Below are 19,265 nucleotides of genomic sequence, written 5' to 3'. Positions count from 1 at the left end.
CCTGAACCAGTGGAGTTTGCAACACCACGGACTGCAGATTCGATGCTAGATGCCGATAACGATGATGGTCTGGTGGCTAGGTACCAGAGGATGGAAGACCTTATTGGGAAGAGATTTTTTAAAGAGACGTTATATAAGCAAGCAAAAGAGAAATAACAACGGCTTACAGTATATAACCTTGGGTAGGGAGAAGTTGACAACTAGTCATATCCCCCTATAGTACATGTTTGGTAGCCCATGCACCATATTCTTCTTCGTTAACTCCTTTAGGCTGCCATGATGTAGGTGACCAAAACGGAGATGCCACATTGATGCCTTGTCTTCTACATCGACTCGCAAACACTTTTCTCGTATGCTTCTTAAGTTCAGTTTGTACATCTGATTTCTTTCTATCTCGACTGGAGCAACCAAACGCCCTTGAGTCCATTAAGAATATCGAGTAACCTTTCTCTGTGAGTTGTCCCATACTCAATATGTTGGTCTTGAGGTCTGGTACGTAATAAACATCTTGGATTGACCTCATTACACCATCGTTTTGCAATAAATGTATCGTACCTCGGCCTTTGACCTCCACCTTTGAAGCATCTCCAAATGACACATGACCATCTTCAATCTTTTGCATCTCTTTGAATAGGTACTTGTGACCGCACATATGGTTGCTTGCCCCTGAGTCGAGGTACCACAGAGTGTCGCTGTTGATGTTGTCTTCTTGAGCCAGCAAGAGAAGACCTTCATTTGTTACGTCTTCCAAGGCTAGGTTGGTTGCTCCTTCCACCCTTTTTCCGGTTCGACAATCTTTTGCAACATGCCTCACTCTGCTACAATTTTAACATTTGTCGAAGTTACAATCATTCGCATAGTGACCATATTTTTTACATTTATAGCACTGAATGTTTGATCGGCCGCCTCTTCCTCGTCTGCGTCCTCTCCACGCCAATTTGCTTGGCTCGATTGTCTCTTCTCCTTATAATGTCCTTCATTTCTGCTGCCTTGACCATTTCCACGACCTCCACGACCTCTACTCTGAATATTTTGAGAGTAGAGTACCTTTTCATCTTTTATTGATGCCTTGGTTTGAAGTACTGGATCGAGTTTCTCCTTCTTCTTCTTCTTACGTTGCTCGTGTGCCTCGAGAGAATCGATGAGCTCATCGACCGTGAACGTCACTATGTCCTTTGACTCTTCTATCGCACATACAAGATTCTCGAAGTTGTTGGTTAATGACCTCAAGATCTTCTCCACAACCCATGTCTCGGGTAACATTTCTCCGTTTCGATTTAGTTGGTTTACCACAGTCTGTACGCGCGTAATGTAGTCAGATACATTTTCTGACTCCATCTTCATGCTCTCCAACTCGCCACGAAGAGTTTGAGACGCACTTGCTTGACTCGGTCGATTCCTTTGAACACCTTTTCTAAAGTGTCCCGCGCTTCTTTTGAAGTAGTTGCCCTAACAATCTTCTCAAAGCCCGACTCGTCAACGACTCGGAAGAGCATGTATAATGCCGCCTTATCCTTTGACCACAATTCTTTTAACACCTTGTTTTGTGCCGCCGTATAACCCCTGGTATCCTTTGGTTCTTCGAAACCTTCTTCGACCACCTCCCATGCGTCTTGAGAATCGAGAAGAGCTTTCATTTGGATGCTCCAATTCTCGTAGTTCGTCTTCGTTAATCACGGTAGCGGCATTTGATCCATCACATTCGCCATCAGCTCTGATACCAATTTGTTAAAATAAAACTCACTAATTTGTGAAGTAATCTCACACACACTAACGATCGAACGCTCCGATACTACTTTGTGAAAGTACTACTCACGTACTTGTGAAGGAGATGTCTAGAGAGGAGAGACAAGGAGACAAATAACACTAATTTTATCAAAGACCTTTTCTATTGTTCTGTATTTCTTTTCTCTCTATTCTTTTGCTCTCGCTTTACAGGAAAAAGATTAGGTATTTATACCTTTTCTAATCCTAATAATAGGGTGAGGGAAACTCTCATAACCCCCTACCATGTTCCCTAAAAAAAACAATGGCCTTTTCTTTCACATGGCTTTTTAAAATTAACTTTCCTAACATAACAAACTAACTGCATTTTGACATTTTAAGTTTATTTCAACACCCTCTTGGTTTAAATTTGTCTTGGCCTGGTGCTGAGGTACCTTTGAGGAGGTAGGTGACGTCTGTTCTCTTTTTCTCTTCTGGTCAACCATCGTGTTTAAGTGGGTTTGACTGTCTTCTATCGGATACTCCCTATCGTCGAGCGTCTCGGCAAGTCAGAGTGTTGTTGCATAATCAGGTGGAAGGTGAGCTGACACCGCCCTTCGAACATCGGGCCTCAAGCCCATAACAAAACATTCTACTTTCAGCTCTTCTGTTGAGAAAATTATTGGGGCGAAATGGGACAGGCGGGTGAACTCTCGTTCATACTTCTCTACTGACCTGTTTCCTTGCTCTATGCTTAGGAATTCACGTTGCTTCTTATATTGCACCACTGGTTTGAAGTATTTTCGGAGGAACGCTGCTCTAAACTGCGTCCAGGTGATATCGTCTTCGTCCGCAGCAATTGCCCGGAAGGGTGTTTGCCACCACAATTTAGCATCTTCGCGTAACAGGTAAGTCACACAACTCAGTCTATGCTCCTCCAGACACTTCATGCGTTGAAAAATTTCATCAATAGCCGACAACCATAATTCAGCTACGACAGGGTCCTTGAATTTTCCCTTGAATACTTCGGGGTCCAATGTTTGAAAGCTGGAAAATACTTGATTTCTTCTGTTGCGTCGGCATCCCCCCGGTTGTGATGGGTCGTCTGCCTGGAACTTTGCACTAAGGTCGGGATCAGTTGTGTCAATTGCTCATTTGTCTGTGCCATGGATTGCATCAGTCCTATCATCGAGGTCATGTTAGGTACTTCCGGAGTATCGAGATTTACTCTCGGTAGATCAGATGTGGGAACTCCTATTTCCAAATTTGGGTTCGCATTTATTGACTGTTCTTGAAGTGGGGCCTCTACAGATAGGTTCTCACATTTACCCCCTCAATTTGTTACTTGGTCAGACATCATTTTTCCTTGTTTTTGGTCCTAATCAACAATTAATTACCTCATAAAATTTCTTTTTTCAGCCGGGTATTATGCAATGTGTATTATCCATTACTTTATGACTTACACGTATATAAAACCACACATGATAGTCAATCAAAATATCAATATTCGTCACTACATGTTCACATATTATGCAACATGCATTATCCGCTACTTTTAACTTACAAGCGTGCATAAAATTACCCATGATAGCCAATCAAAATATCCAACAATACATATTCCTCCATTTTATGGCCAAGCTTACTTGGACGTGACGAGGGTTTGCCATTCAGTCATGGGCGACTCTTTAGCTTACGATGTAAGCAGTCTGCAGAATCCTATAACTGGGCTTTGATACCATTTGTAACGGCCCAGATCCACCGCTAGCAAATATTGTCCTCTTTGGGCTTTCCCTTTCGGGCTTCCCCTCAAGGCTTTAAAATGTGTCTGCTAGGGGAAGGTTTCCACACCCTTATAAATGATGTTTTGTTCCTCCCCAACCAATGTGGGACATCACATCCTAACTGTATCGTGTGCAAATGGAGAATCAAAGCAGGCAAAGCAATGTTTGCCTTGAAATCCATAATCGAAAAAGAGATGTTAGAGCACATTTGGGATGACAAGACACCGAAAGAAGCATGAGACACGTTCATGATGTTGTTCTCAAAGAAGAACGATACGAGGGTACAACTTATGGAGAACGAGTTGTTATCAATTTTCACAGTGTGACATGGGGGTTGCTTAGTACTTCTACAAAGTCAAGCCGATTTACCGAGAGATTACTGAACTAGACCCGAAGTCCGCCATTGGAGAAGCTCGAATGAAGAAGATCATCATCCATGGATTGTGACCAGAATATAGAAGTTTTCTTATTTTTGTACGAGGATGGCCCACTCAACCATCACTTGTAATTTGTTAGCCAGCCAAGAAGCCATGGCTAAACAAATGGGAGTCTTGTAATCTCTTTTCAATTGTTCTTAATAATAAGTGCGAGTGTTTCCCACAAAGAGTTGTGTTCAATACTATAGTGAGAAGGGATCTTAGCCATGACGAACCTATGCTCGTTGTCGTTATTGTAGTTGAAGAGGGGAACTCAAGTGAGCTAACTCCAATAGAAACCTCGTGGTGAATACAGAAAAACCATGGTACAAGACCAGAAAGTAAGACAGTTTAATTTTTGGAAAAACCTCGCGGTCTTTCTGGAAAGTAAAACTTGAGTAACCAAAGTAAAATAATCGGGGAAGGTGACTTCTTTGTTTTTGTTTTTTTTTAGGTTAGAAAATAACTATACAATAAAGTTATCGAAAAAGGTACAAAATTTTCTTAATCAAAAAGTACGAAAGTTGACTTAAGAATAATAACGGTTGTAGACTAAAAATATTATTGAATTAGAAGTAAAAAGCGAAGAAAAAAAAACTAGGGTTAGATTGTTATGAATCACGGATCACCACAATCGTATGATATTGTTCACTTTGAGCATAAGCTCTCATGGCTTTGCTTTGAGCTTCCTAAAAGACTTCATACCAATGGAGACAGTATTCCCCGCTTATAAACCCATGATCTTCCACTCAATTAACCAATGTGAGACTGACTCCCAAGAAATCGTTACATTCTTTTAGTATTATCCGTCTTTTTAAATAACTTGTTTGGAACTTGGTGGGTGATTATCACCATCTTTAATGTAGACCTAGAATAAAAGAGAAAATTTTTCAAATAAAGTAGACCTATAATTTTCTCCAATTTATCTCAATGTCAAGAATTGTAACTTCAATCTTCTTTTCATAAACCCAATTGCAATAGGGCCCTTTCTACAATCATAAAAAATACGTCCATACACCTTATTAAGTTCAAATCAAATCTTAAAAAATACGATACAAATATTTGTTCTTTTTAACCTAATTTACAACAATAAATATATAATTTTCAAACAATAAACTAAGGTTTAGAGCTGAATTACTCTCATAAATGAGCGTTGTCCACGTATAATTTTTTTATAGAAGAAATATGATGAAAATGAACTATTATTTATGCAAGAACTAAAGAACTATAAAAAATATGAAGATGAAATGAGGTAGGTTGAGAGGTATCATTAAGACACGGCATACGTAAAAAAAATCAACATCACACCTATAAAACACATTTAAATTATTATGTCCTATCATCCCGATGAGAAAGACATTTTTTTAATTTTTTTTAAAAAAATTAAAGATAATAATAAAATTTTTTAACGTCCAAAGATAATTTTGAAACGAGATACTAACAGTTTTCGATAGTATATTATTTATTTGTAGAGAGAAATATTTATGACATAATTTTAAAACCATCTAAGGATAATTATAGATATAGAAAAGGAGAAAAGAAAAAAAAAAAAAAATAATAATAAAAAAAAAAAATAAAAGAGAAAAAAAGCGAAAGAAAAAAGGAAAAGCTAAACCCTAATCAGCGTCGTTCGACAGTGACCAGGCCCACGTCTCACAGGCGACGACTCATTGTTCAAACGGCGGTAGCGCGGTGTTACCCACGAACAGCAGCGGGCGAGCTTTTCCTCTTCTTTTCCGGCGACTGCTCCAGCTTTCCAGCGAGCCTCGACACCAGTGACGCTTACCCCTATGAGCAATCGGACCACACCCGAATAACCCGATTTGGATTACCCATAGCCTGTGTGAAGTTCAATTTGCAAGTTCAAACCCATTCGAACACCTTCCAGCAACAATCCAGGTCGTTTTATTTGTTAGATTTGGATAGCAAAATTTTGTTGAAGCCCTTTCCATCTCTGGTAGAGTATGTTAGATTGTTCTCTAACCTTTAGGAGGTATCTGTTTGCAGTTTTGGAGTCTTTCAAACACTTTTCAGCCAGGCTCTAAGTCCATTTTGGTGAGTTTCAGGTTGTAAAGCTCTATTTAATCTTCACTGGATCAAACCATTCTCTCTAAGCTAAATGCTTGTTTTTTTTAAAAAATATTCCTAACTTGGACTTCTTGGTTTTAGAAATTTGATATATTACCCATAATTTTGTAGTTCTCAATTCGTGAAGTGGTATTCTTGTTTGCTGCTTTTTTTTTTTTTTTTTTTTTTTTACTTCTTTGGATATTGATATTTGTGATCTGTTTGTTTACATTCTTTTGTTCGGTTAGTTGAAAGTTAGAATTGTGCTACCATCTCTGCCCTAATACTTTATTTATTTATTTACTTACTTTCCTTTTCCACGTTTAGGTTGTCTATGGCCTTGCATATGTTGGTATAGCGTTTGATCAAGCTATATTCTCTTTTTGGATTTTCTACACAGTTTCTCTTATGTTATCCTTTGTTCTCTTTAACAGTTGAACCATTAATGTGTAAGAAGAGAGCTGCAATTCTTGCTAGACGCTCCTTAATAGCAGTATGCAACATACGATCTTCATGTAGCTCCTCAGTATCAAACAAAGTCCTAAATCAAGTTAGAAATTTAAGCATTGCTTCTGAAAGAGAGGAATATCAGAACGATAATGGATATCATGCAGATAACTCTTTGCAGAGTTACCAAAGCCATGGTGGATTTAGCAGTGACAGCCAAAGCCCTGGGTACTATCAGCATCATGCCCAAAGTGCTAGTTTCCAAAGCTCTTCTTGGCCTAATCAGAATATTCTACTTGAGCGTAGAGAAAATTTAACTGCATACAATGGGTTTAACAATGGAGAACTGCAGCAGAACAATTATGAGGTTTCTGGACAGAATTCATGGGGCACGCAGATTGAATCCAGACAATTTGTACATGGCAACAGCCTAAATTACCACAATTCTATGCCAGGACTAAACAACCATATTCCCATCTCAAGACAATATGAGCAAAACTCTATGTCTCAGCCACATCGACAGGGGCAATATCAACAAGGTGGCATTGTTGAACTATATCAGCCAAACCCAGATACTATTCAGAGTCGCACGATTGGTACTCAAGTATTAAAAAACACCAATGCTGATGAGGAAATTGGCGTGACTAAGGATAACCCATATGGTGGTACCCTTGGGGAGCTTGATGAATTCTGCAGGGAAGGAAAATTGAAGGAGGCTGTGCAAATTCTGGAAATGTTAGTGAAACAAAACATTCCTGTTGATTTATCCCGGTATTTAAATTTGATGAATGCATGTGGGGAAGCAAGGTCCCTAGAAGAAGCCAAAGTGGTTTGTAATTACGTAATAAAATCTCAAACCCCTCTCAAAGTTAGCACCTATAACAAAATTCTGGAGATGTACTCTAAATGTGGTTCCATGGATGATGCCTATATGATATTCAATAAAATGCCCAGCCGCAACCTAACATCTTGGGATACTATGATTACGTGGCTTGCTAAGAATGGCCTAGGGGAAGATGCTATTGACCTTTTCTACGAGTTCAAAAAAACTGGGTTGAGAATTGATGGAAAAATGTTCATTGGAGTTTTCTCGGCATGTAGTGTCTTGGGAGATGTTGATGAGGGGATGTTACACTTTGAATCAATGACAAAGAATTATGGCATCATTCCTTCTATGCAACATTATGTTAGTATAATAGACATGCTTGGTAGTGTAGGTTATGTAGATGAAGCATTGGAGTTCATTGAAAAGATGCCATTTGAGCCAGGGGTAGATATTTGGGAAGCAATGATGAATATCTCTAGAGCTCATGGGTTGATGGAGCTTGGTGATCGTTGTTTTGAGCTTGTCGAGCAGCTTGATCCCTCTCGCTTAAATGAGCAATCAAAAGCTGGCCATTTGCCTATAAAAGCTTCAGACCTTGCAAAAGAGAGAGAGAAGAAAAAATTAGCCAACCGGAATCTTTTAGAAGTCAGGAGCCGAGTACATGAATATCGAGCTGGAGATACTTCTCACCCTGAGAATGACAGGATCTATACCTTGCTTAGGGGTTTGAGGGAACAAATGAAGGAGGCTGGTTATATTCCAGAGACTCGATTTGTACTCCATGATATAGATCAGGAAGGCAAAAATGATGCTCTACTTGGTCATAGTGAGAGACTTGCTGTTGCATATGGTCTAATCAGCAGCTCAGCCCGCTCACCCATAAGAGTAATTAAGAACCTTCGAGTTTGTGGTGATTGCCATAGTGCACTAAAGATAATTTCAAAAATTGTGGGTCGAGAACTCATCATCCGTGATGCTAAGAGATTTCACCATTTTAAAGATGGATTATGCTCTTGCCGTGATTACTGGTGAAGAAAACGAAACTTGAGGTATGTCTTGTCTCCACTTGTCTTCCTTTAATGTCTAAGCTTTTGTCAGGTTTGGACATATTGATAAATTGCTTTAATTTATATTCCTCATTCCCGTTAAAAATTGAATTGCAAAATTAGGTTGGCGCTGAATTATATGTTGTATTTTGTGATGTTATGAAAGTTTATCTTTATATTCCTGGTCTTTGTTTTTGTTGTTTTATTTTAATTCGTGGTCTTCTCATTTCATTGTTGCATTTGCATCTTGTTCAAAGTTTGGTTGGACATTGAAATTATCTTGTTCATTGAAATCTAATTTTTTTTTTCATTAGAAGTTAGGAAATGCATGTTTAGAGTTTGGCTAGAGATTGAATTACCTCTTGCTCGATAGACTCTAGTAGCACGGTCAGTTATCTGTCATTACCTAAAAGGGGAAAAATTTTGTGATCACCTCCTAGTTGAAACCGTACGTGTACTTGATTGTAGTATCAAGTAATAAGTGACGTTCTCAGTGCAATATTCTTAATGATAGTGTGTTGTCATCCACTCATTTACAAATTATTGAGACTGATAATGCCTTCCCCCCCACCCCCTTCCTGCCTCCTCGAGGTGTATTGATTGGCAATGATGTGTTGTCCAAAGTGACATACCCACAAAAAAAAAAAAAAAAAAAAAAAAAAAAAAGAAATCAAGTTAAGTAATATATGATTTTGGTACTTTGTATAGGATCCTGGATTTTGTAAAAGTAAGAACTTTGTATTGTAAGGTAATAAATGGTCCATATTCCTTAATGGTGGATTTATGCTTTTAAAAGGCTTCATCAAGGTGAACCATGAGCTCCATTTCTATTTTTGCTAGTTGGAGAAGTTCTAAGCGGATACATGGACAAAGGTATGTCTATGACGGTTTTAAAGGCTTTTTTGTTGGCAAAGATGGGATTCTTACAAGAAATAATTTTTCATCGATGAAATGAAAAATCACAGAGAAATATGGAAAATTTTTCACAGAAGAAATGACAACTAAGGCTATCGGATCATCTTACAACACTGACCAAAACAAACTATACTAACTCTTGATCAAATAGAAAAACTAAACAAGAAACAAAAACTAGGAAAGCACACTATGATGTCAACAACTGTAAATTTCAAACTCTCAAACCACCAGCAGCAGCTTTCTTTCGAGCTCCCTCATTAGTCAAAACAAACTGCCGACAGCAAAAACTCTTCCTCCCACAACAATGGATCAGAAATTGCAACTTGAGCACCATCTACCTTTGGAACCAACAACAAATAGAGAAAACCGTACTTGAAGAACTCTCAAGAATTTGTAAAACTCAAATGAAAGACAATAACTTAAATAATCTTTTGCCTCGTAAACTTTGAACCTCTACCATCGGGGGGGTAATTTTGAAAATAAAGAGGTGTTGATAGATGAAGGATTTTGGTTTGTCTAGGGGAGGGATGATGCTTTGTAATGTCATTCTTACAAATTTCATAATGTTCTGGCTTTGGCTTAATGAATCCTTACTCTTCTAATATTCTGTCATTTGCAAACAATACCAATAGAGAGTTCTCTTCATTAGGGAATGTCATGGATTATCTCTTCTTTGTTGCCTAGCTAAGGAGAAAATGTGTGTGAGAGAGAAGGGAGAGTAGGAGGTGGGGATGGAAATGGATGGCATTCCTAGTCGGGGAAGATAAAAGTGGAATCTAAGGATTCGAACTCCTTGATGTAAGATTTAAGGGGAAGTAGATTAAATCTTAAGGAAAGAAGCAGAGTTGTGACTTCAATTTTTATCCAATTGGTCTCAGCTATTGGAGCTATCGTTTAACAATAAAGCTGTTGTGGTTGAATTTTTCCTGATCGGTTCACATGGAGTAAACTCGAGTAACTTTATACTTGAGCTGAGGTGTAACATAGGCAAAAAGAATGAATGCTCGAGTGGTTGAAAAGAGAACTTTGGGTTTTGTAGGAGACATAGCGTTAATATGCTTTCTAATCAAGTTTCCTAATCATCTCATTGATCCTTGTTTAGATTACATGCTTCCTTGTTCACGAGCTGTTTCAGAAGGTTAGCTTTTTTAGTAGGTATTTCTCATCTTCCCCTCTGGCTATTGTAGAAGCACTATGACAGATAAATGCACAACTCTCATTGCATATGCATCTTCTGCAGCTCCATTACCCATGTTCAAAAGGGTGTCGAGGTTCAAAATTAACAGAAAGTTCAAAATTACTATTCCCAGGCAAAGTCACCGAACTCTTTCACACTTGGTGGAGACTTATGCATGAGAATGTAAGGAACAAACCGCTGATGGCTTGTGCCTGGGCTCGGATCAAACCTAAACTATTCTTCCTAAACTGCAGCTATTATTTATCGACATCTCTTATTTACTTAGTAATGTAATCACCATTATCAATAACCCCAATTTTGATGTAGCAAGAGAACTAGTGATAGACAAACTGGAGCCAAGCAGTCGGTCAAACTAAACGAAAGTCGAATTGAACAATTTCTATTTTGTTTTCCCAATGATTTATTGGTTCAATTCTATGTACTATTTTCTATTTGGATTGGTTTTATCAATGTTCTATAGAGACAAGCCAATGTGTCTGTACATATGTTAGTGAACAAAGTATCATGTAGTGTGTAATCTTTCTGAGCAGTTCGATATGGGAAAATGTTTTGGTGGGAAAATTTGTGCATTTTTAGTTGGTTTATCAATGAAGAAACTACTTAAACCAAGACTAGTAAACATGATTGCATTAGGTTCGTATTGTACCAAGTCAGATGGTTTTTTATATTTTATTTTTTATTTTTTTTTATTTTTATAAATGGATTGTATTATATTAAGATATGAGGGGACGAAGTGACTCGGCCAAAGGTTCAAAGTTCCGCTTATACCTTACAAATTGGTACAACGGAATGTGCAGCTTGTTTTTATTTTCTATTTTTTAAAATGATTTTATTCTTTCGTTTCCTTTGGGATGAAATTTAGAGATTTAAAGTTAATAATACTCGATAAAAGAACTATGTTATAATTTTGTTCACTAGAATTTTACAATTTAATATAATCGTATAAAATTGAAATGATGTTTGATGTTTTGTTTACGATTACGTAGATATGTAATAATATTCAATGCAATGTAGTCTTATAATTAAGAGGCTTACCATTAAATATCATTCTTGTTTTTACCTTTCGCAATAATCCACCTACTTAGAACTCGAATTGAAAATTGTTGAAATTATAAGTTTTTGTTGATTCTTGGATTCCTAATGTAAATTAAAGCAAAAAATCTAGGTATATATAAAAGGTTTAAAAACTCGACAATCTCATGACATATTTTATTAAATTCTTTTAAGGTTCACGTGAACTAAAACGTGTATCATTTCTCTGGTTGTTTGATTTGCTTTTTTCTTGTTCATTCATTGTCAATTAATAAGCCATGACAAAGACAAAGACAAAGACGACGACGACAAAAAAAAAAAAAAAAAAAAAAATTGTTTAGTTTGAATAGGAACGGTTGTGGGACAAAAGATACTCTGTTTATTCAAGTTAGAGGTTGGTGCGTCTACTCTTTTGTGTTTGGTGTCAAAGGTAAACATTTTTTTTTTATCGAACTTAGTGATCACTATGCAGTAGGATCATGCAATTGTCTCGTGAAAACAATTATGGTACACTCGAGTGATCTAGACACTCACTCACTGATATAAGAAAAGGTTTTGAGGAACATGAATGTTTTTTGTGCTCCGAAGGATTCTTTGTCTCGAAAAGTGGTTTGAAGCAATCTTTACTCCCACACCTCTTCATTGGTGGAAGAATATCTTTATATTTCTCCTTAAACACACTCTCCCAAGCACACATTTTTTATAAGAAATAGGGAGTTGTGGATTAAGCATCAACCAAATGTGACTCAATCTTAATACCTATAAACGCTTATCCTTTGATTTGCATGGGTGGAATAAAAGCTGGGAACATAATATCTCGAGATGGAATTCACTTCTTTCCATATATGGAAAGTAGATGAGTTGTTCTCTAAAGCGTCGATTTCAAGACTTGAACAATGGGGCTGCACCCTTTCATTGGTTCGAGAGGTACTTGACTTATGATTTGATCGTAAAAAAAATTGTTCAGTAGAGAATCAATGACACTTGAGGTGAAAGATGTAATTATAGGAGTAAAACGAACTTTTAACTCAGGTGTATTTACGAACAACTCGTGAATGGTTTAATTGTTTGTAATGATTATATCAATGGATATAACTTATCCTACCGTGCATAAGAGTATAATTCTAAGTCTATAACTAAGTAAACTATATTTAATGAATAAAAATTAATTAATTAATTTTATAATTTATAGATCCATAAGATCCCTTTAGTGACTCATAGCAACGCTAAAATGTTTAATTTAATTAAATTAGATATATTAAAATAATTTTTTTTATTGTATTTAATACATTAAATATTAAAATAATAAATGTATATGAGATACATCAATATGTATTTGAAATTTGAACGAAATTCAAATTCGTAGAATATATATTTAGATATTCTTATAACATTTAAATATGATTTGAATAATATATTATAATCGATCGATACTCAAATATATTATTGGTAAAAAGATTTTCTAATAATGCGAAAAGGTCATACCTTCTCCAATTCCTTGGAATTTTTTTCAATCGGAGATACCTTGGTCTTGTGCTTGAGTCATAACGTGGAAGAATTTATGTGTTGTTGGAATATATTAATGAGGCTTGCAAGCTGCCGGTTTCTAAAAATGTAGAGCTCTTACTCTCGTATTAATAATTTTTGTTTTAATTCTCAATAAAATTAAATCGGTTTCCAATGTTTTTGCTATACGGATGAAGAGTTATTTTCTTCAAGGCTCTCATGCATAGATAACAGTATCATCTGAGGAGGTTGTGAAAATGAAGTCAGGATAGATAGATTTCTACATTTAAGTAATAGACTTTATGTTAGGATAGGTCAATAGTATCACAATTGCGCTCTTGTGGCAGTGGTAGCGGACAAGAATTATGCGACATTTGCTCTAACCCTGAAAACAAGTCAATCATGTGAAAGTCACATTTTGTAGATAGTCTTGACATATGATCGAGTTTAAAGTCATGTCTGAGAGAAATATTTTAGAAGACGTGAGCGAGAAAATACGTTGAAAATAATTTGAAAGAAAGTAATGTTATAGACTAAAAACGAATAAGTAATTACGAAAACTTTGATAGCATGTAACTCCGGTAGTAAAAATTGACAACTAGTCAGATCTCCTATAATGCATTTTCGGGCATTTTAGCCCTTGTAGGTGTAGACGTAATTTTGGTGAACGATTATACACCTCCATATTGACCCGACATGGTTTTGGTGAACGATCATACACCTCCATATTGTCACTATAGGAATAGTAAATACCTAACTACACATAAATGCAAATAATGGAACGGACATGCGGCTATGAATAATATGTCTTGGACAAGCATGACCAAGACATCTGAGACACGACACAAGCAATTTGTCTTGGACAAGCATGACTGTGACATCCTCTCCCACTCAATTGGTTGACGTCTCTGTTAACCGACTCTTCACGAACTCAACGATGTATAATGAGGTTGACTTTAGGTCTCTCGACGCACTTCCAGGTGATCTCAACATTGAGAAGTCTTTTGCATGCCAGGAACTATTGAAAATCAATTCTTGAGTCATCGATTCTTCGTGTCTTCTCTATCAAAGTCTCTTTTACTTTCTTCGCAGTAAAATTCTTTTTCGTGACATGAGGTCGTACCACCTCCTTGTGTCCGGTATCTTTCTAGTAGGATAGTAACATTTCAAGTTACTGACGTGGACAACAGGGCTAGTCCGCATCCTTGTGTCTAGTGGTGTTTCAACTTTCACCGTCTCATACTCAGCTTCTGAATTCGTTCCAAATTTTGCTTGAAAGGCATAGAGAGTCATCTTTTGTGGGCACTCAGTTTTTCAGTTGGCCTCTTTGCATATGAAGCAAGACATGGAGATTTGGCTAGGACTGATTTGGTTATGAGGACTCCACCATGATTTCTACCCCTATATTGGGAGGACTCACATTCTCCTTCACTTATAATTCGGTCACTTCTCCCACTTTTGGGGGGTTGGGTTGATAATTTCTATTACCCATTGGCAGAAGCTTAATTTGGCCTTTCGTCTTGGAATTGATTATTGCTAAGGTCAAAACAGTGGTGGTGAAGACCAAACCCCGGAAAGGTCTTGAACTTTTTGTTTATAGAGTTTGGTCTTCACCTACAACTTCAACCCGTCAACAAAGCTGAAGAGCTTGTCTTTCTCGGATATGTCGTAAATGTCCAACATAACTTAGAAAACTGTTGAACATAGTCTCGAATATTCTTTGTATACCTCAACTCTCTTAACTTCCTCCTATTATCTCGACATTCTTTGGGAAGAATTGTGAGCGGAGTTCTTGTTTTAAATTCTCCCAAGTGTCCACGGTACATTGGCCATCTTGAATATTCATGTACCCACCACAACTTTGCATGGTTAGCTAGATGTATTATGGCCACATGCCCTTCATCTCTTTTATCATGGTACTTATGGCTTGAAAGTATTATTCGAGGTCAAAGATAAAAAGGTATGTTCTTAAATACTCAAACATTTGTGAGACCATCTGAACGATCTCTTATTGGGCATTGTTTAAGCTCTCGATACGTCCTCCATTCGAGCAATAGAGCCCATCAAGCTATCTCCACGCTCGAAGCCACCAGAAGTTATGACCTTGTCTTATAAGGTCTCGACCTAACCATTAGTTCATGGATGGGTATTGCCTCAAGGCGGTCTACCATTTTGTCGATCTTGTCAACTTTAGCGGCAATCTAGTTCATTTGAAACTCTAAAAGCCCAATTCCATTAGGAACGTCACTCAAGTAGAGAAACTGATCTTCAATCTCTACCAACCAGTCAACCTGAGACTTGCCCAGTTGTTTTGCAGCGAATATGTTTGTTTACCACGATTCAAAGAGTTGACTAAGCTATGATACCACTTGTCACAATCGCACTCTTGTGGCAACGAGACAATGATTGTGCAACACTTATTCTAATCTAGCAAACAAGTTAGTCATGTGAAAGTTGGACTTTGCGGACAATCTTGATGAATGATCGAGTCTCGGGTCACGTTTTAGAGAAATATTTTAGAAAACGTGAGTGAGGAAATGTATGGAAAACCATTTGAAAGAAAGCAATGTTATAGGCTAAAAGCGAATAATCAACAACCATAAATTTGATAGCATATAACTCGGGTAGGAATAATTGACAACTAGTCATATCTCCATATAATACATTTTGAGGCATTTTAACCTAGGCGACTGTAGACATAATTTGGTGAACGGTCATACACCCCTGTATTGACACAACAGAAATAGTAAAGGTCTAACTTCACATTCAACCAAGTAAAAGAGGGTTTGGAACATGCATGCAGCCATGGACAACACGTCCTAGACAAGCATGACCGAGACATTCAACAAGCAGACACAAGTAACACGCCTTGGATAAACATGACCACGACAAATAGCATCTATTTTAAAACTTTGACAAAGATGTTAATTTTTTTGGTTTTCATTTATGTTATTTTATGAGTTTATTATTATGTTTGAAAAGAATTTATGAAAATTTATGTCCCTGACAATGCTTAAAAGTGAATTATTTTTAAATAATTTTTTCTGCACATAGTAGCTATGACATTCATGTAATGACAGCTACTGTTTTTATGAGAACTCTAAGTCTATAGATCCGGTAAACTAGCTTACCATGTAGGCTTAGAATGTCTTTATGACGTGGCAACAAATGCTTTGTCACATCAAGTGTGACATATGAATCAAGTGTCACATGAAAGATAATAAATGATGTTGTTATGTTATGATTTACTATTCATGGAATATCAATGCTACATGATGTTTTGATGTTCAAAACATTTTTAGATTTAACATGTTTTGTACTGTGATTATGAATCTATAGTCTCGTGAAAAGAGGTTGGTAGTAAGCTAATACTAGTATAAGCATGAAGATGATTTTTGTTAAGGAAGATTAGATGTTTCAGTCAGATGCCTTGAAACATAAAAAACCGATGTGGTATTGGGACCTTAAAGGTGAAAAATGATGTCACGTATACTAGTAAATTGCTTCAAATGAAAACGACCAAGGGGGCTTGATAGACAATAATATTCTATAGGTTGCTATAGATATTGAGAGTAGTAGTGTTGAAGTAAGTTTTGTCACCACGAAGTACGTAATTATGAAATTAAAGTGTTGGTATAGACAGGAAAAAGAGTGATATGGGCTTACCAAATGAAAAATTTATGACCTGACACCATTAAAGTTCAAGCACTATATTGAACTAATTTGTGATTGCCGCGACGATCTTTAATAGAGTTAGGAAACCATGATTTAAAATTGAGCGGAACCATGATTAAATTGTAGAAATGGTTCCTAAACCAATTAGATGTCGTATCCATGATAATCTTCCTGGTGCTACTATGCGAATGCATTTCAATATCGTATTATGAATCATTTTTTTATAAGTTTATGAGGGATCTTCTTAGTCATGTCCAAATGTTTAAAAAGTATTATAGTAGTTAAAGTTTCAAGATGCTTAATTTGTGATTGCTTTTGTTAAGTATCTCGAATTTCTCCACACTTAAAGAATATTCATTATATTTATGAAATACTTATTTTTAGAGGAGAGTTTTGTTAAGATTCCCTTTTAGTGTAACAAAGGGATTGAAAGAGATAACCCTCTCATTGTGTCTTTCCATTATGGTTATAGAAAATTTTTTAAAATGAAACCATGAGGATGTATGAATAAAGAGGTCAATTGTTGGGCCTTGAGAATGTATATAATTTGACTTGGAAGGCAAAGATTACATGAAATTTATTAAACCATTTATCTAGTTGATAGAAGAAAGCAAGACATGGTTGAATTAAGTATTTTAAAGGTTCCAACATTAGTATCAACCCGATATGTTGATTTGAACTAAGAGCTTGAGTCATGTACCCGCTTCTAATTCTTAAGATTATGCATAGAAAGATTTAATACAGTTGAGGTACACCAAGCCACATACACGTGTTATTAAATCATACTTCACACGCCTTAGTGTTTTTGTAGTTTTTATACCTGGTGACAACGTGTTGATGCTACTACAAAGCATCATGGTGCTATGCTGCTAAGTGTCACAATTGCATTTTTGATGGCATCGAACTTGCGATTGTGCGACACTCACTTCCTAGCAACAAGTGAGTTAAGCCAATTCTTTCTTGCGTCGCCTACGACCAAGCGACGTATGCTCGAGCCTCTAGCCTTGGTTCAAGAAGAAAGTTTTAGAAAACAGGGGCAGAGAGATTTCGAAAGAGAGTTTTGAAAGCAAGATTTGAGAGATTGAAATTGGTGTTATATGTGATGCAAGCAAAAAGACAACAACAACAGCTTACAGCATATAACTATCGGGTAGGGAGAAGTTGACAACTAGTCATATCCCCCTATAGTACATTTTGAGGCATTTCATGTCTGGCAAGCCTAGACATGATTTGTCGAAACGTCATACTCCCTTACAAATACAAAAATAGGGCATTACAACATGGAAAAACATAAAGGGTTTGGCTCGGCATGGTCATGCGGTCATGGGCAACACGCCCTGGACGAGCACGATCGTGACATCCTCTCCCACCTAATTGATTGACGTCCTTGTCAACTGACTATTTTCAAACCTAGTGATGTGGGTTGCGGCGAAGTCCAGATCTTCGACGCGTTGCTAGCTTGTTTCTTTTGTAGGGAGGTTCTTCCATTTGACAAGGAATTCACGAATCCTCCGTACAGGTCTTCCTACTTTCCTAACCTTGTCGGTTAGGATTGTCTCTACTTCTTCGATATCTTTTGTTTTCAGATCGATGCTCGGTCTGGTGGTTGCATTTCGCTGATCGTCGTTTGGATCGGGGTGATAGGGCTTCAGGTTACTCACATGAATTACTGGATTGATTTTCATCCATGTGGGTAACACAACTCTGTAAGAAGTAGCCCCATTCATTTTTAGAACTTCAACCGGGCCTTCATATTTTTTAACAAGTCTTTGTTTCTTTCGACTGCGGAATCTGATCTGTTCCGGTCTCAACTTGATGAGGACTTGGTCTCCTGCTCGAAACTGGAGGGAGCGATGCTTCTTGTCCGCCCACTTCTTCATGTGTTTGGAAGCTTTCTCTAAATTCGCTTGGGCTATATCTGTTGTTTGCTTCCATTCTCTCGTGAAGTTCTGAGCTTGAGGGTTCTTTCTTGCATAAGAATGATCAATAATATGGGGCAAGGCCGGTTGTCATCCACTTACAATTTCAAAGGGGCTCTTTCCCGTAGACAAACTCATTTGACAATTGAAACAGAATTGAGCGACATCTAGTAATTGTACTCAGCTCTTCTGATGAGCGTCGACGAAGTGAAGTAAGTATTCTTCGAGCAAGCAGTTGAATCGTTCTGTCTGTCTATCAGTTTGGGGATGGTAGCTCGAGGATATGTTTAAAGTCGTTCCCAAGAAGGCGAATAACTCAGTCCAGAATGTGCCAATGAATCTACCATCCCTATCGCTGACGAGGCTCGATGGAATACCTCATAGCTTCACAATGTGTTTGAAAAATAATTAGACTGTTAGTTCGGCTGAGCATATTTTGGGGGTGGAAATGAACGTTGCATACTTCGAGAATCGGTATATGATAACCAAGATGACTTCATACTCACCGACTTTTGGGAGGTGTGTTATGAAGTCCAGAGACACTTTTTCCAAGGCCTTGTTAACACGGGTAGAGGTTCCCAGAGTCTCGAGACTTTGGCTCTCTCGACTTTGTCCTGTTGGTAGATGAGGCACGTCTTGGTGTATTGCATTATGCCGTCACGCATATTTGGCCAGAAATACCCCTTTTTCATTAAGGCATAAGTTCGTTGCCACCCAGAGTGTCCGACCCATA

The 19,265-nt window shown here is 37.4% G+C and overlaps 1 protein-coding gene across 8 annotated transcripts; it reads left to right on the top strand.

Annotated features, from left to right (window-relative positions):
• Nucleotides 1–5,474: 5,474 nt before the first annotated feature.
• MEF8S (Pentatricopeptide repeat (PPR) superfamily protein) lies at nucleotides 5,475–10,961 on the top strand. Of its 8 annotated transcripts, none has more exons than XR_002814863.2 (5): nucleotides 5,475–5,800; nucleotides 5,909–5,956; nucleotides 6,403–8,290; nucleotides 10,305–10,357; nucleotides 10,443–10,961. XR_002814863.2 is itself a non-coding variant. In XM_023674650.2 (4 exons), the coding sequence occupies exon 3, from the start codon at nucleotides 6,414–6,416 to the stop codon at nucleotides 8,271–8,273; it is 1,860 nt and encodes a 619-aa protein (XP_023530418.2). In that variant the 5' UTR covers nucleotides 5,475–5,800; nucleotides 5,909–5,956; nucleotides 6,403–6,413; the 3' UTR covers nucleotides 8,274–8,290; nucleotides 10,513–10,961. The 8 variants fall into 8 exon arrangements, 5 of the variants coding, with proteins under 5 accessions (XP_023530418.2, XP_023530411.2, XP_023530394.2 ...); XR_002814864.2 differs by having other exon boundaries at nucleotides 5,909–5,967; XR_015411444.1 differs by lacking the exon at nucleotides 5,909–5,956.
• The last annotated feature ends 8,304 nt before the right edge of the window (nucleotides 10,962–19,265 follow it).

Source organism: Cucurbita pepo, chromosome 1 (genome assembly GCF_057944985.1).
Source record: "Cucurbita pepo subsp. pepo isolate OVF chromosome 1, ASM5794498v1, whole genome shotgun sequence".
Lineage (NCBI taxonomy): Eukaryota > Viridiplantae > Streptophyta > Magnoliopsida > Cucurbitales > Cucurbitaceae > Cucurbita > Cucurbita pepo.
Note: the sequence above shows the minus strand (reverse complement) of the source record. Positions and strands in the feature narration are given on the sequence as shown.